The following is a 24,507-nucleotide window of genomic DNA, read 5'->3' as shown; positions in this document are numbered from 1 at the left end:
TAGCAATAATAATAATATTAATACTGCTTGAAAATTGGTCATCTATAGGAGTTTTCTCCACCAGCAAATCATGACATGCTGGAGGCCTTAAAAAGCACGAGTGCAAGGAGCTTGCAGTGTTGGATGGCAGGAGTTAACAGCAGGCAAGTTTTGTCAAGGCAAGGGAGTGAGAGCTGTGATTATCAGTTGCAAGTGTTTACACTACCCAGGTGGCTGTTAATTTCCTTCAGCTGCTGAAAGCAGCTCCTTGCCTTGAGCCAGGAATGAGAATAAACTTCTGCAGCAGGAATTGCTGCCTGTTTTTGCTCCTCTGCCCTTCAGAGACTAGCCTACACTCAGACTAGGAGACGTTATAACGAAAGATAAGTTGTATTTTCCGAAAAGTAAGGAACTACTGCTAATTTGTCAGTTAAAAATGCAAGAAACAGGATACAGTACAGAATAATGATGATGACTCTGGTGTGATAAGAGGTTATTAAGTACTGTAAATTGTCATGTTAGATCCAGTGATAAAGTAATCATACGTTATCAAAATTGATGTAGTAAATAAACCCAATACTATTTGTAGCAGTGATAAATATAAGGAATCATTACAGTGTTCTACTGATCCCTTTTCCAGGCTGACTGATTAACATAAAGCTGACATAGACCAGCAATATGGCTTCTGTGTGTTGCTTAACTCCTATACGGAGAGTAGTAGACAAGAGACAGGAGAGAACAAGACTAGCAAGATAAATACAGTTAGTGAGTGATAAGATTTTTAACAATTTGTAATAGGGAAAGGTGAAAAGGAAATAGAAAAGAAGCTCTAGAATTGTTCTATTTTTGTATGCCTCTGTAGTTATTCCTTGGGGTTGCTCTCATGAGCACAGCTGCCTAGCAAGTGATTCTGTTTGATTTTAATCTGCTGATTTGGGGGGATGAAAAGTAAAAAACAGCTATTCTGTGGCTATTCTTTATACGCTTAGCAATTGGTACTGGGTAATGTCTTGACTGTCAGCAGTGCTCTGCTGCACTGGCTCTAGCTGGTCAGTCTTGTTCTTGCTCTGCTAAAGCTGAGTGATCATTAGAAATGGAGAAGAGATTCATTTCCCAGCTGAGAGTCTGCAAAGTTCTGGAAGTTAAATGACAGATTATGCTGGATAGGATAACAATTATGGTGATGGGCTGAGTGATTCATTTATGAAGAAAATTAGTACCTTCAGTAAGGAATTGCCTGGTCTCCTTTTCCAATGTGGTTCGACAGGTTCTTACACCTGTTAGATTTCTTATTTACCTCTTCTGAGTATTCAAAGTATATGTGAGAGATGTTCTCTAAACTGCTACATGAAAGAACTTTCTCATCATGACACTTGCCTCCACTTGCTTTTAACTTCAAAGGTGGCAATATTTTTTGATACAAAAGTATCTCACTGCCTAAATTTTTATTTCTCTACCTACTAAGACCTGGTCTTCTATAAAGACATCTGAGCTGCAAAGTGTGTAATTCATTCTTGTATCAAGACTTGGTTGAGAAATGAGATTCGGGGTTAGGATTCAAGCTGAATCCTTCAAGAAACTTGATTCAGGTGTTAACGTGACTTCAGCCATTTTTCACATTACATTTTTCACGAAGGAGAGTAGTGGCTGCTTTTTTTCTTTTTTTTAAACACAGCTGTAGGAAAACCTCTTTTTAATATCTTAATAGGTACAACACTGACCTAAAAAGGTCAGGTTCATGTTTCTGTCTTGCCTCAGCATGCAGTGAGTCACACCACTCCAGGAGTGAGGTGTCTCGTCTTTCATAAGGATTTAATAATGCCAAAAGCAAAATTAAATGATCCTGTGATCCGTCCTGTAGTAAATCTGCCTGTGCTTTAGACCTACTATGCAATATTTTTATGTTTTCTATATGTTCTGGTGTTATGTAAGATAGTGCTTACTGTTATTGCCCTTCACTCAGTATCTTTTCTGAGCTCTACTCATTTGTTCAAGCTTTCCTCCTACGGAAACTAGCCCACACTCTTAATCACACAGCCCTCTCTCTACACCACTGCTAGTTCTATCAGCTATTGCTTACCAAAATCAGGATGTTCAGGACAGTGGCACAGCACATCTGCTGCTCTCTAGGCTTTGACAGCTCCGGTGGTACTTTATAAGAAAGGCACATGTGTGCATGATATTCAGATATGCTCTGTTGTGTCCCTTCTTGCTCTTAAAGTAAACACACTCTAAATACAGAAACTTCACTTCAGGTTCCTGGGATAGATTCTTGAGATTTTTTTGCAACATCAGGAGTCTCTGGTGTGTTCTTAACCACTCATACACACATGTGCCTTTCTAACAAAGTACGTAGTACTTTGTGCTAAGTACTAGTTTGGCACAGCTATCACTGCAGTAGCACTGTACAGCCTGAAGTATACAGCAAGTTCAAGACTCTTAATTCATGATCCCAATATAAAGAATGGGCTGTCCACTCACAGAATGTTAAACAGCTATGTAGAGATTTACAAATCATTCAGGTTTTGAGCATGGTCGTCTCTGGTCACTGGGTATAAGGACCACTCTTTGCCCACAGTTAAGTGAGGACAGCAAAAGTGCTTCCCCTAATCCTCCCTCTATTAGGACAAGGAATGTGTATGACCTGATTTCCCTGCCCTCCCTACCCATGTGCTTGAATGCCAGTCTGCCATTCAGACTCCAGGAGTCTAGCTGCTCCCACAGCAAAAAATGGCCCTAGGTATGCTAGACTGAGCCCCCAAAAGCAGATGCTCTATGTCCTGCTTTGTATAAGGTACCAAAGAGCAGAAAGAGTTCTTGGGAAACAGTAGTTCAGTAACTTGAGGGTGAGGTGCTCCTCAGTTCCCCACCTTCCTCCTTTCACTGTTTGATACTGGTGGAAAATGCTCTGACTCAGGCATTGCTTCCTATCTACAGCAGCACTACTACAGAGGCAAAGGACTATGGCATGTGTGGTGCATAGGTGAATGTTAGGTTGAATGACATAAAGGTCTTAATAATAAAAAGGCTTCTGGGATAGATATTTTCTGCAGGAGTAAACTATTCCATACAAAGTGCTGATGGTCTGGGCTAGCCTTAAAACAACAAACAAGCAATCTCAAACTTCACTAAGGAAAACTTCAATGTTGGCTTAAAGTTGTGTCCAACCTAGCAAAGTTCATCGATCCACTGAAAGATAAATCTTTTTTTACAAAAAAAAATATTTTTGCTGAGTTAGTTACTGATAAAAACCAAGGTACACAGCGATGCATTGAAAAGCATTATGAAGAACCTGGGTGTCAAAGGGTTTGTTACCTACCTAATGCAAAGTAATCAGAAAGCAGAAGTAGCATGGGAAAGCAGTCAACATCTTTCAGTGTGAGCACACAGAAAATCTTAGCTGAGGAGTCAGTGTTGTGATGGAATTGACTGACCCTTCAGTTTATGCAAAGATGCACATTTAGATCTATTTGAGTCACCCTTGCTACGTAACAGAATGCACTAGATTTGCAAGAAGGCTCCTGTGTGCAATACACAGGATACACAGACACTTCAGGTACAACTATTCCTTAAGCATTTATTGTCTATATGTGTTTTGTTATACTGCATATAAACTTGTAACCTCCAAACTATTGCAGACTTAACTGTCATAACATGCTATTGCATTCTTGATAGTTTTCGTTTAATTAATATATACACAAACCTATTTAAACATAGATCCATTAACAGCCTTTTTCTCCTAACCATTTCTCCAAACAAGCTCAAAAATAGTGTTAGCATTAACTAAAATACAGTTAGTTCTATCCCATTTCACTACAGATAATGGCCAACTATATTTGTAATGGTGTATGATTTTTGGTTTATTGTTGTCTTTTTTTCCAGGATGAGAACATAATGCGATCCATGCAGCTCTTTGAAAATGTGATTTAATGAAGACATTAGGTCTACAATTAATGGACAAATATGAGTTATTCTGCAACATTATCTAAAAGATGGATTTCCAGTTTATCATCAATAAAATTACTCAGCTTTACAGAGACATGTATTATGCAAATATTTATTTTATTATAAACTTTTCCCCAAAAAAATATTTTTAAATTATACAATTTAGCACTTCAGCAGTGGCTAGTTAGTTAATATGATTGCTCTTCAAAGTCATGTTTTCACTCCAAAGCCAAACAAAATAAGACCTTACATTATTATAATTCCAACACATTGATAAAATGGATACTGTGACAAGGAGATTAACTAAATATTCTAAGTTTTGCTAGTCATTTGTATTGGATTGAGCTCCAGATGTCTGAGTGTATTTCTCAAATAATAGCTTCTAATTTATACAGAGGCATTACCATGTTTATTTTTTTTTCCGCATTTGTATGGTGTAGTCCTTGTTTTTTGAATAATACTTTTGAGTTAAAGTGCTGTACTCAATGTGCAATGCACATCATGCTGCTATTGCCTTCCACCTTTGACTTGCTTTTCTATTAAAAAAAACCCTCCAAACCTAAGGAAATAGGTAACTTGAAAATAAGAATTGCTGGAAAACAAAAAAGACATTGCTTATAGGTAGATATACTCCTTAAGAAATATGAGTAAGCTTCTATCAATCACACTTACCTGATGCATCTGCATTTAATTTATCATGAGAGGAGTCCTACATACTGTATTTCTAATTCTTCTTCAATGTGTCTGCAAAGTTCTTTGCTTAAAATTAAGGATCTTCCAACTTCAGTTTTTCAAGAAGAAACCCAAAACTGTTTTCATAAGTATTTGTATGCGTCTTTCTGCCTTTAATTAAGAAAAAGGCATGAACTTTGGAATCTTTCATCCTGCCTCAGTGCTCAGAATGAACATTACTATGTAGTAGCATATATTAATAATGACTGACTGCTAGACAGGCTAGCATCTGTATCAACTTTCTGCAATATCTTCAATTATGAGACAGAATCAAGAAAAAATGGGAAACTTCAGCTATACAATATCATCTATGTGTAATAAATGCATTACATTTTTTTAGGATCACATCTTCATTAAGATTGGAGCTACATTAATTCTGAACCTGGAAAGACTTTTCTATAAAAATATGTACCTAAATATAATACTGCCCCCCATCCATGTAATTTTTAAGATATACTGTCCACAGAGTTTTCTTCAAAAGAGGTGAAATGCTATCAGATATAGGCCAATCTTCACTGGGACATTGCTGCAGAAAATGAGAAGGGGGATTAATGAAATAGAAAGAATGTTGCAAGTGCATTCTTTGGAAAAATAAATCAGGTATCTATTCTGGTGTAGAGATGGGATGTTAGAGGAATGTTGAAGGCTGCTCTGCTATCACCAGTGTAGGATAAGAGTAGTACAATACATGTACACCTGAAATCTGCTGTAGTGTGTTTGTGTAAACTAAGTGTACACATTTTGTTAAAAAAAATTAATAAAATAAACATGAAGAAAAATGAGCAGCATGATCGATTTTTTTTTTAAGTTGTTAAGCAAATACTTTTATTTCTTCAAATTAAACATTTTTGCCAAGAAGATTAATTTTTTTAAGAGGCTTAAATACATAGATCTTGCTTTTGCACAGTTCTGATCTTAGCACGGTCCTGAAGTAAATTTAATTTAGCCAAGCAGTTGGAACAAGTCCAGAGAAGGGCCATGAGGATGATCAGGGGACTGGAACACCTCCCGTACGAAGACAAGCTGAGAAAGTTGGGGCTGTTCAGCCTGGAGAAGAGAAGGCTGCGTGGAGATCTCATAGAAGCCTTCCAGTATCTGAAGGGGGCCTATAGGGATGCTGGGGAGGGACTCTTCATTAGGGACTGTAGTGACAGAACAAGGGGTAGCAGGTTAAAACTTAAACGGGAAGTTTAGATTGGATATAAGGAGGAAGTTCTTTACTGTAAAGGTGGTGAGGCACTGGAATGGGTTGCCCAGGGAAGTTGTGAATGCTCCATCCCTGGCAGTGTTCAAGGCCAGGTTGGACAGAGCCTTGGGTGAGATGGTTTAGGGTGAGGTGTCCCTGCCCATGGCAGGGAGTTTGAACTAGATGATCTTAAGGTCCTTTCCAACCCTAACTATTCAATGATTGTATGATTCTATAAGCAGTGGTAATTTAAAAACAAAATTTAAAAACAAAATCTGAACTTGCTTTCATATGTTCATACAACAAACTTTTTTAATACCATATGAAACAGCATCTTCTGATGACAAAAAAAAAAAAACACAAAAAAACACACACACACACACACACAAAAACAAACAACAAAACACAACCTTTAAAAAAGAAATTTAAATTCTGGAATTTAATTTTCCTGAGGGGAAAAAAGGTTTTGTGGTGTATTTTGTTACTCAGTCAGCTCTCACTCACAGAGAACTCTGAATGGTATTTATTACAAGACCTGTTACGAATTATTTTATCCAGTTCAAATATGTTCATGGAAAAATGCTGCCCCTACAAGGCTTGACAGCCAGGTAAGCTGACTTCTGCAGTCTTTTTATTGTCTTCAGCTCGGGGGGGGCGGGGGGTTATATCTTCTACATTCAGAAGTGTATTCAGAAGCTTGTCTGGTGCTGAATTCACACGCTGGTCTTAAGCCTATCTGTGGCATTACAGAACTCAATGCAAAGGGCACACACTGTAAATACTCCAACGTTGCCTGATACATCTAGCTTACATTCAGAAGACTCAAAGCTACCTGGAAATAATTGGTTGAGCAAAACCTAGGCTGTGGCTCTATGGAGCAACCTGATGCCTCTGCACTGTGTTCTCCAAAGCTCCAGCTTCTCAAAACAATGTGCTGAGAATGCACTGAGCAAGTTCAGTTTTGCACTGCATGCTACCTGTTTAGTCTAGTCTCATTCATACCTTTAAAAGCTGACTCTCAAGAAGTCCAGATGATTTCTCATAGCTCTACATCTAACTCAGTAAGTCCTGATGAGCCCAAAATGCATCAGGTCTGCCTGCAGCACAAAATAAGTGGGTGTACATATATAACACTAAGATACTATTTTAGTAATTAAAGCTAAATTATTTTGCATCACACATGTACAAAACATTAAGAATTGCTGATATATTAAAGGACTGTAATTTACAATAAGATAAGAATCGATATTTACTCCGCTTTTGAAGTAATAGACAGTTAGTTGATGTCATTGTAAGCACAATGCATATGCAAACAGCAGCCAATAGAGAGACCTTTTTTAAGTAGTCTTCCATAATTACATATTCATAAATTGATAGGACTTTTCCCACTCTTCATCATACTGAGGAGTTGTGATTATTTGAAGAGATTATATCATACCACAAATAAGTGTCAGTGACATTCACAGGCAGTTTCTTTCCAAACTTCACCTTACAGTACAAATTGCTACAGTTTTCTTGTTCAAGAGGAGATAGAACAATAGGTTGGAATTTTAGATTTGATGATAGCCGTAGTTGCCTGTCGAGAAAATAAAACAAATTGAGACAAGAAGCACTAGTACTACATATGACAGTATTCATATAGTCTCTATAAATTGTGTAATTCACAACTTTTACTTAGTTATCTTCATTATTATCAAATCATAAAAAATGGAAAAGTTGCTATTTGCTGAGAAATTTACTGTCAAAAATGCTGAAAACAATGAACTGAAAAAATGGACCACTGTGATAGCTAATGCTGGAGAGTAAACATCGAAAAGATATGCAAATTCATACCTAAAACTGGGCATAAATACAGACATGAAATAATATGGATTTTTAAACAGCGAAGTAATACTCTGGAAAGGCCTTCCAATAAGAGTAAGAATCATATACATTATAACACATGTAGAACAGAAATTTTATAAATTCATTAGTTGTATTATATAATATTGAGTACAATCACAACTCAGGAGTTTGTTTCCAGTTTATGTTTTATTTTATTATAGTTTTTTTTTTAAAGACTTACAGAAAGATCTACTCACAAAAATGGTAAGACTACAATAAATCAGCAGACAGAAGAATTCGAAGTCAGTGATTCTCTGGATTAGTTACATTATCTAGAACTGAATTTTCAGATCATCAAGATGAGATGTAATTTTCCTTTTCTGGTCTCACTTCATTTAAATAAAAAACTCTCATGCTGCTTTATTTGTTGTGATGTTTTTCCGGTCTGTAATACAACACTGCTTTTGCTCTTAAATGAACATGAGAACACACACACACACACACGAAATGAAGTACAAGCTTAGAACTGGTAGACCTATATTTATGGTCCCTACTCTTTAGGTTATTCCTATTCTTTACCAATGACCGTTTAATATAATACATGCACGTGTTCATAGGGTCAAAAAAAGCCAGTATTTTATCTTCCGCATGAATATCCAAGCCAGTACTCTCTTCTTTCTTCTCTCTTTGCACATGTATAACACAACAAAAAATGGCAACATTGTTCAGCAGAAAAATATTCTGGCATCTGCTACTTAAAAGCTTTTTTTATATATATTTTATTTTTAATTTATAGCAATTGTAGATCTAACCTCTAGGTTAACCAAGGTGGGTTGGAATGTGACTATCTCATTTCCACAGCAAGTGACCTCCATAATAAGCTATTAGTAGGAATGGTCAGGCATCATCAATAATAGCAAAAAGTCTCTTTTAGAAAGAGCTGAGAAAGTATGTAGCCTCACAAAAAGAAAGGAATGCATAGCCTGAATCCAGCCTGACTCAGGGGTCAATATTCCAGACAGGCAAGGAAGCTATTTACTAGTTGACATTTGGTGAATTCCTGAATCATTCTTCATAGGCAGCTAGCCTACCCTATGGACTGTACAAGGAGCTCACAAGCTTTACTCCTCAGCATAAGCATTAACTTTCTAAGAAGTGTTGCAATGCCTTACTTGGAGTAAGGACTTAGGCATCCTGGATCTTACCCCACACAACTAACCCGTTTGTCACACCAGTTCAAACCCTGTGGGAAAAAAAATCTTGCTAGAGAAAAAGAGAGTTTTCATGAAGGAGCAGCAAGTATTTCTTTTAACTACTAAGTTTGTATAAACTTCCCACCAAGGACAATAAAATGTTCCAAGCAAATATCATAGGCAGGAATTCACATGTATGTGCATTTGTTCCAAAAAATAGAGGTCTCCAGAATGGGGCTTGGTGTGCTGTTCTGTAAGAGTCCAGCCATACAAATTCCTATGTATGGATGGATCCCTTGGAATATTTTACTGAGACATTCTCTTGAATTTCCTGCTCAGAGATTAAAACAATGGAAAATACAAATGAAAAGTGAAACATAAATAATGGGTGACAACAAAGCCTAACTGTCAGGATATGGATTATCCAGACTAGACTTAATGCCATTTCTGCTACCACTCAACATATCAACAGACTAACACACCTCTTTCACTATGGACAACACACTGGAACACAGAACACAACACACTGGAACACAATGCTGATTGGCATAGTGCAAAATTCTGTGTTTTATGCTACATGAATAGTAGTGATATGTAAAAAATGGGGTAAGAGATGGAACCTGTTTTGGCAAAGTTGCATTCAGATGTGAAGAGTACAGAATAGTCATGAGATCAGCTCACCTTTCCACCATATTGCTCCAACTTCTGTAAAGCAACAGTAATTTTTTCTCTAAATTTCTTGTTCATTAATCTCCTTGAAAGCTATTGGAAAAATAAAATAAAAAGGTTAGTTGCACAATATAGTACACTAGATGCAAAGAGGCTAATATAATTCTATTTTATTACTTTTAGTTTCCACAGATAAGATGAAATAAAGATGAAAAGGAACCACTTTACAGCTTGTCACTGATGTCAAAGTATGGAACTCAGTGAAGGTAAAAGGAATAAAATGTTAAGTGATGAGAAACTCTAATTCAAAGAAAGCTCAACTGTTCACCAAAAAATATTTTTTCTTTTAGCAAACAAATTTTAAAGACCTATCAACCTTATAAAAAGTAATTCTTAAAGTGTTGTCCAGATGAAAAGTTTACATATTTTTCATGTGCACTGAAAAAAATTTATTATAGTGGAAATGCTAAAAAAAAACCCCAAACAACTTCCTGCAATTTCTCCCTTTTGCACTGGACGCCTAAAAGGTCCTTGTATTTTGCTGTAAATCACACTTTGGAAGCAGGCTAAATGAAACCATGACAAGCCTGTCTGACAGAGGAACGATGTCTACAGAAGGGCTCAGTATAAAAATACTTTCCATAATCCTCCTCTAATTTTTTTTAATGAAAAATTCATTGTGCAGAATTCTCATCTGAAAGAAGTGGGAATGTTTGCTTAAGTTAATTTATTGGAACTCTCACAGATCTGTTAAAATGTTCACACTTCAAATGCAAAACTCAACATAAACTTCCCTTCAAAACACAGCCTCTATTTCACCTCAGGCTTGAAGCTGCATCTTTTTATTATTTTTATTTTCCACTATTCTCTAATTTATGTTAACAACAGTTTTTGGACCTTGCTAGAACTTTATAAGTCAACATATTATTAAGGAATTATGGACTTACACAGGGGAATATATGCAGCTTGTTTTTCATGGAACTTAAGTTGTACTTATGCAGATATTATAGTAAACGTCTCAACAAAAGTACTATAAAAATACAGATCATATTTTACTATAGCAGTAAAAACTTACATTTGTGAGTAGATGCTTAAGATGATCATTAAGAGATGGGCCAACCACAGCACTCAGTTGAACTAAAGCATCCAATCCTCTTCCAAATACTTCATCGTCTGAATGGGCCTCCAGAGGGGGAAAGAAAAATCCCATCATCGATACTCAGACAAATGCACAAGTTATTGCTAAAAATTAAAATTACTGTGTAACTGCTACTTGCTATAATGTTACAAATTTGGAAATCAAGTACGATGTAACAATATTAGTATCTAAAGGTAACATTTAAAAACCATGTATTTTTAAAGTAGAGTACAAAAGTACAGTGAAATTCTTGCCTTTCTTTTGAAACAAGGAAACTAATAATTTATGAATGATGAAAAAAAAAATTTGCAAATCAAACAGTTTACTACACCAACAATTTCAGTGCTCCCAGCATATTAGAAAGAACCCTTCAAATACTGGTATCTTGAAACTGGGAGATGACATTTTAGTTACAAATATAATGGATTCAGTACCCTGAATCTATGTAATACTTAACAGTAATTGTCTGTTGGAGAAACACAGGAGCCAATGACCTTCTGGCTCAATTAATTTAGTCCCTTGCCAGCAATGTCACCTGCAGCAATGCTCAGGCTCTTACCTACTTCTAGGGTGCTCTTTCTTGTTACTCCCATTGGAAGGTTCTCCTATACCCGAGTTCTCTAATGGTCTAGTTATTTCACTCTTCCCTTAGCAGAGAAATTGATTCACAACAATTTCTTTTGTTCTTGTACTAATACTGACCTTTATTTAAAGTTATTTTTCCACTCTGATATTTGCACCCTGAACATTTTCTTGTTAATTAGAAGTCATTGGCTGCTTGTGTAGTAGAAGGTTTAACAAGACTTTATACGAAAATAGTGCAGCAATGAAAATTAACATATGAATAACAGTAATGGGAAGAACACATAAGAATATTTTTTCTAATTTGTCTTCCAAACTGAACCAAAGATACTCATAACACACAATTCTGATCTTCTGTTACACTTCTGATCTGAGATCACAAAGAATTTTCAACCTTTCCGTGACCTCTAAAAAACCAGAAGTGAAACCCAGGTAGATTAAAGGATAGCAAGAAGCTGAACCAGAAAAGAGCTCTGAATGTTATGAAAAAAATCCAAAAGAGATTACCTTTGAGGACCATACTTTTACCTCACTTTATTTTCTGAATGAGCAGAAAACTTAAAAATGTTTAAAAAATTAAGAATATGAGCTCAGAGATTTTAACTATATTCCTCTTTTTCTCATTGGCATATTCTGTTTATCTTTGTAGCAGGTTTTGAATTTTTAAATCAGAGTATCATAGAACTGTTTAGGTTGGAAGCCAAAAGCCTATGTAATAGACTTATCTTGTTAATATTTTCCATGTAGTCCTCACCAGCACAACAAAAAAAAAAAAAAAAAAACCTAACCCAAAACAACCTGTATTAAAATATCTGCATGAAGAGTAAGACATACCAGTGCAGCCTTTAAGACTGGAACTAGACGAGGCAATAAGGGAATTGCTTTTTCAGTAGCACCATCAACCATAAGTAATTCTTTAAAGCCTTCCTTTGAAACAAACGTATAGGGATGCTTTGTTTCTCTCAGACCCTGTTGAAAATGTAAAACATGTTTGCTTAAAAGCGAGTCTTCTTTTAAACAAAAACACAGTAAAAAAGTTGCACATACCAGCAAGACGTTTAGATTTTATTACATCACTTCAAAACATAAAGTACACTAACTCCACCATGTGGAGCCACTGCAACTTTGCTCAGAGAATATTCTTAACTAAAGAACTACAAAAGGCAATGTTCTTGCCTGTCTTCATTCATACAAGATCCTCACAATTATTATTTATTTTTTTTTATTTCTCTAGAAGGTGAGTCTGAGATAGCTTGTTTAACTTGCTACAAAATGCCATTTTCAACTAAGAAATCCTGCATCCTTAACTTTGCAAGAAAATTGAGTTTACCTCTGCCAATGTTACAAGAAGAGGATCAAAGGGAACAGTTTCAGGAAGGCATTCCCATTGCAGTCTGTGCTTTACTGATCCATGCACTAACCTATATAGAAAATAAAGTTTTAGCAAATTAACATATAATAATACATAATTTATTGCTAACACTATTGACTTTTAATACATCACAAATTGGTTTGCAATGTTACTAAAATGTTGTATACATAATTTGAATATGCACTGCTGCCCTTAGTGAAATGGATAATGTTATTTAACGATGCAATTATTATAATTTCCAAATATGGTGGTTTTCAAAATTCTGCTGCCAGTCACATAGAAATCAGAAAAAAAAAAAAAAAAATTTACAGATGCCTCTCATAATGACACAGAAGATGCTCTCCTTGCAAAGTCACTTATTTTGATAAATATAAATAAACATTTTCCTCAGATAACAACTGGTAAGTGAAGTCAATTGAAACTAAAAGAAAATAATATTTGAATCCATCAGTTACTCCTAAGATACATAAAAATGCTGTGTATTAATGACTATTTTATACATGTATATTCATACATTAATGATTACTTAAATTTTTGTTATGTAATTTTGCATCCACTTACAAAACAGTAAAGTGCTTATTGACTAGGCAAATATATAATAAACAAAAGTAACTTAAAGAACCACAAACTATTAATTACTAGTAGTTTTGTTAACATGTGATATAGCTGACAACTACAGAATTGGAACGTTCAAGAAATGTTGTTATACTACTCCAGACAAAAATGACTGCAAGATGTCTACTTACTGAAGTGGCACATATTCTATTATCTTTGTTAGCAGGGAGAAGTAAACAACATTATCCAAAGAAATAAACTTCTTTCATGAAAGAGCTTTAGCAAATCTGCAAATACCTAGCTGCATTTTTTAAAAAATAGCTTTGGTATTAACACACAACATAACAAAAAAAAAAACCAAACAAAAAAACAGAACCAAAAGAAGACAATTTCAAAGACATGGAAAATTGCTTTCTGTTCTGAAAAGAGATAAGTATCAGAAATCTTTTCAGAAATGAATGGAATCAAACAGCCTAACTAAAAGATCAAACATGAAAAGATGTATTTTAATCTGTGCAATTCTACCTAACCATCACAGACTTAGTAAAAAAATAAACAAAGCCTACCCACCTGCACGGAATGCCACCTTTAGCATATATAGCAGCAAATGCAGAAGTTGGTCGAGAATAATCACCAAACTATGAGAACAGAAAACCAAAAAAAAGTATTATTTATTAATAACAATGTTTGATAACTCTTATGAATATGCTACAACTCCAGTTTACAAATAGATGGAACTTAATCATATGATTCTAAAACTAATAAAATACCCCAACCCTGCAGCTATGGGGGTGGAAAACATATCTGCTACATTTAGCAGAAAACTGCTTTTCAGAATTATCTGGCTAGGAAGTTGAGAAAATTAGTAAATAATGTAGGATCAGAGCTCTCCTACTGGAAAACCCAATATTTCTATTTTCTCTTGCAAATCTTAAATCAGAAATCTTAAATCAGAAATCTTATGGGTTATCTCCTTAATTGATTAAGGACATCTCACTTTCCTGATGCTCTTATTTTTGTTATATTGGTAACATGCAGAAGGCATGAACTCCAGTTCCATCTTGACCCAAGCAGATACAAAAGGACAGGGTGGAAAGATGTGGGAGAAACTCCAAATGTTGGGAAAGACAGTATAAGGTCACTGGAAATCAGCATCAAGGTTCACATTGGCTAAGAATCTAGGAAAAACTCACTGGAGAAGGAAACTAGCAGCTTCACAGGAGGAAAACTAGCAGCTTCACAGGAGGAAAGCCTATCCAAATTTGTCTTTTATCACCTACATGCTTCTCATGTGTACGAACTATGATATTATTTGTTAGCAAGATCATTCAACCCTACTTTTCAGATTAAACACCTTCCTTGCAAGTCTATGTGAATAAACAACTCCTTTCATCAGTCTTCTCCTGAGAACCCAAATTCTTCCCAAACTATTACATATTCACAGTACTTGCAAGTTTCAACTAATGCTCTATTTTGCTAGATTTTATGAGTTCTTGATGATCCCCAAGATGATACTTGATTCTTGGTTTCATTACATAATTGGAATTACCTCCTGTAAAGTAGCAGGTGTCAAAATTTGTAACTATACCGAATGAACTCCAACCCTTTTTAACAATTAGTTCTAAATCTCTTTTCAGGGCAAAAGCGGGCATAAAATAAAAATGCCACCATTCATGCCACAATTGTACCAAGCCCCCTTTTCTGCTTCTTTAAAAAAAGTAATAAATATATTTACTCCTCAGGCCTTTATGCTTAGAAATTAGGGAATATATGATTAATAACAAAAATTTAGTGTAATTTACACAACAGGCCCAGAAAAAGAATGTCCTGCATATATTTCATAAAGTAATGAAATTTCTTCTGACAGAAGAACTGTTAAAAACAAACAGAAAACCCATCACCTATACTTCATCCCTGGCAGTGTTCATGGCCAGGTTCAACAGACCCTCGTGTGACATGCTCTAGTGTGAGGTGTCCCGCTTATGGTAGGGGGATTGGAACCAGATGATCTTAAGATGCTTTCCAACTCAAAACATTCTATGATTCTATGATTTTATACATACCGGATCAATAGTTTTAGGGTTCAGCTTGTCACTAGGCTTTGGTTTAGTTGCAGGTTGTGGAGAATGTGGCAAAGGAGATGTCTTGCTCTTCTGTCCTGCAGTCTTTGGTTTTACTTGGATGCCTGATGACATCCTGAAAACATTGCCTTCTAGAAAAGATAAGGATTAAAAACATGTAATAATTTTCATTCTTATATGACAGAGTGTCAAGTGTTAGAATATCCAAACCTGAAGACTGGCATGAACAATCGATCAAGAAAATCTCAGTAAGTGTACTAGAAAACAAATGCTTATTCTTACATATCTTATGCAGTACATGGGATAATTACGACAGTTTTGTCACTCCATCTGTCAATACATAAATTTCCTAATCCTCCCCTTTACATCTGCACTTTGACACCTGCAGCAAAAGTGAAATTAGCTACAGTTTGCTTTTAAGGTAGCCTACAGAAATCGCAGCAGTATTACGGTGCTCAGCAGAACAGCCAGCAGTGAAATAGGTTGGTTGGGTAAAGTAACAGCAGAGGACAGTAACAATTTGAGGAATGGCCAGGATGAAGGAAGGAACAGAAGAGCAAGTGGATTCAGAACACAAAAAACAAATCAGAACCAGTAACACAAGAGAAGAGAAATGTAAAGCAGAAAAGGAAGAACACAGAAAATTAATTCTAATTCATTTAGTAAGAAGAATTAAAAATACTTTCTTAAAAATAATGCAAAAATAGCTTTCTGTATACATCCTTAAATACTGATTTAGGTATATGTATCTTCTAAATGTTAACGCACCAGTTACAGGTGTTACCATATATGTTTGTAATTGGGTTAAAATGTCCCTAATAAAAGTAACAGTCTACTGCCTTTTAACTTGCCAAGCCTGACAGTGATGAATAAACCTGGCAAGAGGTTTCCAAATGTTAATAAAATCATAAAATGTGAAAATGCTAGTTTTGCATATTGTAATGTTCAGTAATTTATGCTGCAGTGCAGTCTGGGTGGAGAAAAAAATTAGTAAATAAGAAATAACATTCCTTTCATAAACAAAAAAATGACTGTATAGAAATTAAAACAATGGGAAGCCAATTAAATAATACACACAAACAAATATTGCCACAAGGATGAGCATGGTGCTTGCCACCCAGCCATCACCTTTCCCAAACTGATGACACCTGTTTTTGTCTCCAAGATGATTACGTTCCAAACACTGAGATAAGAATGAACTAGAGTGTCTGATTTTTTTGCTATGCTGCTTCCACGCCCTCAGCTTTATAAGCCACCTGCCCTAATCTAAGGTATAAGATTCTGCCAGAATCTTATACATGCAGCCCTTGCTTAACTTCTAATTCTTCCCTCCAAAAAGAATTTCTAGTCGGTGACTAGGATTATTTCCAAATCTTTAGGATTATTTCTGTTTCTGGTAAGAAGTGATAAGGTCCCAGCACTTACGTAGTATGCTATGTCTTTACGACTTGCAAAAAGAATGAAACGTGATGTCTGTTTTTACTGAATGTTGAAAAATAACACGCAATAATGGTCACCACATTTATTTAAAAACAAAGCAAAACTAAAATTGAAAATATAAATTGATATTTCTTGATTAATTATTTGATCAGGACTAGTGATGCACATCAGTCCACCCACTGAAGACCTTGTTTGCTTTTTCCTACCATGTTCATAATAATAATTTTCTAGTGACAGTCTTTCTAAAAGAAGAACATACCACAATTAAGACAATTAAGTCTCTTCGGAGCATTCAAAAGCTTACATGACACTTATGCGAACCGTTCTGCTTGTAAAGCACAGATCATTAAACCCAGAAACAATCTGAAGCCCTAAAAGATAAACAATAACATAGGAAGAAAATTTAGTGATTTTGTAAGTGCCAGCTCATTATCACAAAACTCTAATCACACTAGTGTCAGAAAACACATTTTTAACTATCAGAAAAATAAGAATCAAAATGGCTTTACACTATAAAAACACCAGATAAATTCTTGACATTAGCATTATATATCAGGAAATAGTGCTATCAATGTCAACCTTCTCAATGTACAATTGCTCATAATGCAGTCATATTGTTATTAACAATATGTTTTTCTCAGAAAAGTATTCAGAAGTAATTCAGATGTATTCAAATTCTTTTCCAAGAAGTAATCAAGATGCATGCCAATGACTTTACTAAGATTTTAAATAATGACAAAATCTTGACGCATTTAAAAAGTTACCATCAGATAAAGTAAACAATAAAGGCCATGACAACAGGCAGGAATGATGTTAGCCCTTTGGGACAAAAGACAGGACTTGAGGACAGTGACAAGGCTTTTGTAAGAACTAAACTGAGACAACATGCCTGTGTATTGGCAGAGGAGGATGTGGCAGAGTGGAAAAAGGATTTTTCACAAGGAGGCCTTAGTCTTCATCACAAGATGAAAGTTCTTGTGTAGACAAGAGCTGGGAGAGCCACATGCATCTGTAGAGAGAGCAGGCAACAGAAATATAACTGTGAGTCAAACAACTGACACACCAGGTTTGATACAGCAGTGAACCACCCTACTGGCAGAGGACAGACTTCAAGCAGAGGACAGAAACCCTTAAACAGAAATCGAAAAGGTACCTTTAAAAAACGGCTTCCAAAGCAGGAAAAGTGCCTCCTGGAGCTTAGGTTCTAGAAGTCACTTAAGAAAGGTGGAATGAAAGTAAGTAGGATTTTAAAGGTGAGGTTGTTCCCTTACCCCGGTGTCAGCTCTGATGGAACGCAGCTAAGGCAGAGAGAGGAAGAAATAAAGGGCATTAAGCACCTACAAGAGGCTTAAAAGGCAAAGATCCGGCAGCCACCACAGAGCCGCGGCTCCGATCCTCTCCACGGGACACCAAAAGATCCAGTGAGACGCGGGATGCGCACCCCTCCTCGGGGCCCTCTCCCTTTGCCACCGCTCCCGCTCTCTCGCGGGGAAGCCTAGATGAAGGCAGCCAGAGGGGACCACCAGCCCGATGGGCAGCAGTATTCCCGATCCTTACGGCCCCTCTGAGGGCCCCCCGCTGGCCCGGCCTGGCCCGGCCGCAGGGTACCCAGACCTACGACGCTTCCTGCCAGTTGCCAGGGAAACTACGGGCCTCCGAGAGGCCAATCTTCCTCGGTAGGCCGCGCCCGCGGCGGAGGGGAGTAGCGGCACTCAGCGGTGATCAAGCACAGTGACCGCAGAGCTGATAATGGCTGCCCCGGCGGCGTGGGGTTACCCCGGCGCCGTCCTGCCTTGCTGGACGCTGTGGGTGCGAGTCTGCCGGGGCACCTCGGTTGCTAGGAAGTGCCAGGAGCTGGGGCACCGTCTTCAACTGATCAGAGTTCAGTACTTGCTGAAGAAAGAGTTAAAAATAGATAAAAAGTCTCCATATATGTTTGTGATTAGAATGGGTATGGTGCCTTTCCAGGTGACATTGCCACTCGGTTTTATCCACTGTCTTAATAGTTTCCCATTGTAAATGCAATTTGGGAAATACTTTATTTTGCTTTTTTTTTTGTGTGACAAAAGTGTGGCTTTCAGGGACAGGGCGACATTCCCATTTGTGATCCTTTTTGCTCCAATACTTAATTTTAGGTTTTTGTGTGGTTTTTTTTTTTCAGTTAACCCACTCGTATGATACTGAAATCTCTTGTCATGAATACAGTGTTTATTCATGCAACATCACACCTGAATGTGGTAAATGACCTTCCTGGTAAAAGGGCCCAAATAATTATGAGAATGCTTCCTTGCTTTCTTCAAGAGATGGGTTTATTCCTTCATGCACACAACAATAAATCTCCAAACAAGATATTTTCTTGGTTTGCTTGAATTGTGCGGGATACAAACTTTCCACCACTGCATTCTTTTTCATTTACATAATTTTTAACAAGGAACTGACTGGGACTAGGGAAGTGGATAAGAGAACCTTTTCTGTTGGTTTTCCACAAAAACCCAGAAGGGCATGCACTGACAGTGTTGAAAAGTAGTTGTTGACTATTTGAAAACTACTGTTGGCATTAGAGTTTGGCAAATGCTGGCATTTCATAATTAGTTTTCTCCAACATGAATAGTTTGTATCTGCCAGTAATGGGAAGTTGTAAGTGAGGACATTTGCAGAGTTAAAATAGGGCTGCATAACTGAGTGCCTTTGGAATGCATTAGCATAAGAGGCCTTTTGGAAATACAGAAGGAAAAAAATTATAAAAATAATGCTGGAGAAGGGAAGAGTTCTATTTTGTTTCTAAGTATTTTTAACTAAACCCAACAGACATTTTAGTACTTCCACAAAATTATTGTGTTGTTCCACAGTACTAAAGGCAATAGAGGAATGTATGTCTTTTTTTATCCGTAAACTTTACAGGCTGGTAAATGATCTTAGAAAAATCTAGTAATTCTAAGGCAGACTGTGCAAGTCTTTGAAAATCACGCTGCAAAATACAGATCAGCATGATCATCTCCATAATGAGAAAAAAAGAACTGCTTTTCTGAGCAAGGTTTATATTTAGCTCAGTGGTTTAGTATCATTTTATACGTATATCTGATGTAGTTGCTTTGGGAGTGCAGAGCAGATTACAACTACATTCAAGCGTGGAAGAAAGCAGTAGTACAATTCCTAAGTCAGTAGGAGGTATGAACTGCTGTGTTGCATGAAGCAAAATACCACTGATCAGCTCTGTGGGGTCAGCAGCTCCCACTGAGTTCCTGGAGGCACAGAAATGGCTGGGCTGTAAAAGGATGAGTTCGACTCCAGCCTCTGTGCAAGAGGAGGGCTTAGTTCAGAGTTCAATCAGTTTTCTGAAAAATGAAAAATAAAAGAGTGTTACGGTATGGTGGTGTATATGGTACAACAGAGTCTTGCTGTACATTTAATGCTAAATATACAGACTACACTGCTTGTCTTGCAGTGAGAGATGATGTGTTGCTGAATATTGCCATGGGGAATGTGGTCAAAATACTTGTAATAAAATGTTTTTGTTAAAATGCTTTTCATACTGTGTCCCACTATTTCTGACAGTTGCAATAGGATCTAGTCTATGACATTTTAAACATATTTGGTGGATGGACAGTTTAGAAGGAAAAATACTGTAAGATCTATACTGTGTATAGTTCAACAAAACATGACAAATTTTAGGTTTTTCTCCAATGTGTTGATACCACTTTGTAGTCTTAAATATGGTGTCATGAGCTGCTGTTCTTACTCTAAACTTGTGTAGCATTAGCTCCCGTTATTGTATCTCTATTATGTATTTTTTAGTTTGTTTAATTTAACTGCCATAAATCTCTCTAAATGATTGAAAGTGAGTAAAAGACAAAAATATGAATAATTTGCAAGGAGATTTTATCATTAAAAAGAAATGTGGTCACTGACATATACGTGAGTGTGTTCAGTTGTGTATATATAAATCTGAAAATGAAAGCTAACTCTGCACTGATTAGTTTTTCATAATAACAATACTAAACCAACTTAAACAGAACCAATGATTAGTTAATTATCCATTACTGCTGATAAAACCAATATGCAATTTGACTTCTTTTTTCATTAGTCACAGTTAAATAGTTAATTGCTTAGGGGGAGGAGAATTCAACAAAGCGAAATGAATTCTGAGGCTTATGAAATTAAAACTGAGGTTTTTACTGGGCTATGGCTGATTAATAGAACATCACATAAAACAGTCATGTGTTAGGTCTTTTTGTCTGAGCACACTTGTGTTTTTTTTAAGCTAATTTGTTTGGTATAGTTTAGGCTTGGCCTTTGGCCAGAGCCAGTTGGGAAATGGTGGTATTTCTTCACAAGTACAGACTTTTGGATGTGGAAGGAAGGGATTTGGTACTTGGATTTTTGTAATTTTTCTAAACCAAGTGCAATTTTAACCCCGGTTGGAGGCTAACAGCTCTTACAACCTAGTAAGAACAGTAAAATAACAAAATATGTTTCCTCAACACATCTGGTAATACTTTTTAATTTCTCCAGCAACTGAAAAGTCAGAAATTCTCACTGGTCTCTCAAAAAGTGCACATTTAAAACTCAAGTCTCTAGGAGTGTTTCCGCAGATAGTCTTCAAACACCATTCCCCAGAGCTTTTATTCTGACTTTACCACTCTGCATGCATTATAAGTAGTACCCTATAAAAAAGGAGCTATTTTACAGGGTTTGGCAATACATGTGAGCTACAGAGTAGACTGTGGATACCTAATTGTAGCTTTTAGGCTCCTCTGCAGAGATTTGGATGTTCCGGGCACTTTCATTGACAAGATATTGTCAAGGTTACCTCAGTGCCTGTGACAAATTGATAGACCCGTGAATGTTCCCTTATATCCTCAGTGAAAATTGATGAAAATAGTGCTGTTTAAGTTGAAGGATTCCAGGTAACAATCCATAGATATTACTGTATTGCTTAATATTTTTTTCCATAACACACTAGTAATTACTTGATCACCTATTGTTGAGTGCTAAATTGCTCTAAGGATTTTGGATTAGCAGATCAAAGTCCTGTGGAAAATTTGCAGGCAAACTCCCAAGAACGAGACTGATCCAAGGAATACTTTCAGGTTTTCGTATTGCAGAGTAACAAAAAAGCATACAACAATGACACCCAAATTTAGGAACTTTTCATTACTTATGAAAGTGCTTAAAGCAGCTGTGCAGTTGTTTGATTATACTTTTATTCATCTTGAACTTATGGCCGTACAAATCCAACATTCCTATCTCCTGTATTAGGTCATACTGTCAGAAGGCAAAATAGACCACTTATATCCACATATCAATGAACTGTACTGCCTCAAAAATGAAATTAGGATTAAAATTAGATATATCAGAATTTGTTTTGTTTTTTCTGATTCTTCTAAATTTTCATATTGCCATCAGTAATGGCAGTTCAGTTTGTTCTTTATTCTGGTGATGCCAATTGTTCAGGAAGAACAATTTATTCCATTACCATCTCTCAGATGGTGGCACAATCACAGCTACTTCTGTAAAAGTACTTTGCTTATTTATGGAGAAAGATCCATTTCCACAGTCAAAAAAGTAACAGTTAGGAACCTATATTTCGTTGAATCACTGGATCTAAATCCAAGTTTTATGAGATTTGATTTCCTGCTTCCCTGCTGTTCACTGGAATCTTGAGTCCTAATTTGTTTAAGGAGTCCTTACCACAAAATGTTGATAGGTAACCAACTAAGAACAAGACTCATAGAAAGTACCAAAGGTGAACAGGCAGTGGCCAGCAGTAGCTCATGGGGAACATTAACGAGAAAGCTGTGGTTTCAGAGAAAAGTAGGTGCCAAGCACTTAAGCGAAAGAAAAGAGGTAGTTGGTTATATATCTGTGAATACTTGTCTGGAGTTTACAATGCTCAAAGTGCTCAAAGCTAACAAAAAGTTTTGGAAGCAGTGCTAGAGGGCTTACTGGGTTATGGAAAACTCGGGTTCAAAAATCTGTTTTTGCATGATTCAGTGCATAGACTCGAACCCAGGCTCTCATGCCTTCTCTCAAACCTGAGGAATACAAGGTAATATATCCAAGTGTTATTCTTGGCTGCTTTAGGATCTCTCTGATTGTCCCAGAGTACCAGCTTTCATTCATTACGCTTTTGACCAAACAGGTGCAAGTACCTGTAAGTTGAAAAATAGTGAGCATAGCAATCCTGAAAGATGAACTGGTACCCAGTGTTACAGAAAATAGTAACAGGACTAGAAACAGCATGTTCTATATAAACCAGAACCTACCTTTAAAAAATGGACAAGAATATTAAAGGGTGACTACTTCATTAAAACTTTGGATGCATTGAGAAATGTTCTCCACTATTTTATATTGCAGATAGTTTTGTATGATGAGTGCCACACTACACAAATAGAAAAAAGCGAGTAAGCTGTCCTTTCTCTTCCCCCCACAGAGAATGCATTTTTCTCTTCCTGCTGATTTTTGTGAAGCTGGAATTTGCTTTTAGGCATGCAAGAAAGTTTTCATGGGATAATGTTCTTTAAATGCAAGACAGACATGCATGGATTTTAACTGTGCTCACCAAATTTTGTAATTGCTTGAAAATCTCTCTACTAAATTTCTAAAGAAGGATAATCATAATATAAATTCTACTTAGCAAAATAATTAAGCAAAGGTTGAAAACTTGCAGCTGATTGTTAGGGTGCTGCTATGAGAGTTGACCGACATGTTTTCGCTATCAGGATTGCATAGAAAAATACAGAACTATAAACATTTGAGGCACACTCTGCAGTTTTCTACTTTCCCACTTGGTGGCAATCATTCACTGTCTTGCCTCCCAGTTTCTGCGGTTTCTCCGGGAAAGCTGCTGCTCTGTGTTCTGTAGTCTCTCAGTTTGGTGAGAGAAACCAGGGAAAACACAGAGTTTTCTGTTACTTCAAATATAAAGGGTGGCAAAATAGAAGAGTTTGTTAAGTGGAAATGGAAGTATTCCACAGTTCAGTTGTCAGAGAAATTGTATTATTTGTTAGGAAATCTTTTACTATTCTTTTTTCCCCACGGTAGGGCATGGATCAGTAGTGGTATATAAAGCATTGATTAGGAGCAAGTCTACTGGGCTTTATAGGCCTGTACAGAATGAGGTAAATAATAGTAAATGTGAAAAAGTTGCCTATGAGTTAACAAGGCATCACAAGAGTGCTTTTTTTTTTTTTTTTTTTGGTTGGTTTTCCTTTTTTTTCTATTTTTTTCTTTTTTTTTTTTTTTTTTTTTTTCCTTTACCTGACAGCAGGAATAAATCCATATATTTAGGACTTCTTGGTCTACAGAGAACATGCTGGGGCAGAGATGTTGTTGCCCTGGCTAACCAAAAAAATCTCTGCAGAAGCTGTAGCTGGGCACAGTGTGTGAGCTGCAGCAAGAGCATCAGGCTGTGTTCTGAGGCACACACAGCTTGGATGTACTGCTTCACAGAAGTGTTTAATGTCCTCCACACACCAAGCACAGCAGGTACTTGAGATAACAAGCCCAGGGATGGTAAGAAAAAAGTATGTTTTTTGTGATATAGAGGAGGCTTGAGAGACAGACTTAAGGTCCATAGAACTCAATTCAAGTTCATGGCTGAGGACTAGTAACAGCCTAGGAGTGTTGGCTGTAGTGATGGTGATAAGGATAGGAGCTGTGGTAATATAGGTAGAATCAAAGGTGGTGGTGGTAGTAATAGTTTTCAACTTTACTCTTTTCAGAAAGTGGTATAGCAACAGCCCACAAGCCCCTCTGCCCCTGGCACACAGGAGTGGGGGAGTAATGCTGTACTGCTATCAGTTTCTCTA

The 24,507-nt window shown here is 36.6% G+C and overlaps 2 protein-coding genes across 16 annotated transcripts in view; one reads left to right on the top strand and one right to left on the bottom strand.

Annotated features, from left to right (window-relative positions):
- The window catches only part of KCNIP4 (potassium voltage-gated channel interacting protein 4), a 432,794-nt gene extending 428,456 nt beyond the window's left edge, over positions 1 to 4,338 (top strand). For all 10 annotated transcript variants that reach the window (XM_061379853.1, XM_061379846.1, XM_061379848.1 and 7 more), the window contains one exon: positions 3,862 to 4,338. In XM_061379853.1, coding sequence (XP_061235837.1) covers positions 3,862 to 3,909 — 48 coding nt within the window. In that variant the 3' untranslated portion in view covers positions 3,910 to 4,338. The remainder of the gene's footprint in view (positions 1 to 3,861) is intronic.
- PACRGL (parkin coregulated like) overlaps positions 1 to 18,383 on the bottom strand; it is a 64,592-nt gene extending 46,209 nt beyond the window's left edge. Inside the window, exons 1-8 of one of the 6 annotated variants that reach the window (XM_061379858.1) lie at positions 18,315 to 18,383; positions 15,239 to 15,387; positions 13,746 to 13,813; positions 12,579 to 12,669; positions 12,083 to 12,217; positions 10,604 to 10,711; positions 9,541 to 9,621; positions 7,332 to 7,418 (exon numbers count right to left, since the gene is read on the bottom strand). In XM_061379858.1, coding sequence (XP_061235842.1) covers positions 7,362 to 7,418; positions 9,541 to 9,621; positions 10,604 to 10,711; positions 12,083 to 12,217; positions 12,579 to 12,669; positions 13,746 to 13,813; positions 15,239 to 15,370 — 672 coding nt within the window. In that variant the 5' untranslated portion in view covers positions 15,371 to 15,387; positions 18,315 to 18,383 and the 3' untranslated portion in view covers positions 7,332 to 7,361. Of the gene's footprint in view, positions 1 to 7,331; positions 7,419 to 8,634; positions 9,191 to 9,540; positions 9,622 to 10,603; positions 10,712 to 12,082; positions 12,218 to 12,578; positions 12,670 to 13,745; positions 13,814 to 15,238; positions 15,388 to 17,849; positions 18,215 to 18,253 lie in introns of those variants that run through there. The other 5 variants (XM_061379857.1, XM_061379855.1, XM_061379856.1 and 2 more) reach the window with 5 other exon arrangements.
- Positions 18,384 to 24,507: the final 6,124 nt, after the last annotated feature.

The sequence above is a fragment of the Neopsephotus bourkii genome, unplaced genomic scaffold (genome assembly GCF_033783945.1).
Source record: "Neopsephotus bourkii isolate Nb327-2 ecotype Australia unplaced genomic scaffold, CSIRO-AGI_Nbou_v1 NB_1780, whole genome shotgun sequence".
In the NCBI taxonomy this organism is placed as follows: domain Eukaryota; kingdom Metazoa; phylum Chordata; class Aves; order Psittaciformes; family Psittacidae; genus Neopsephotus; species Neopsephotus bourkii.
This window is presented reverse-complemented; position numbering and strand designations above follow the sequence as displayed.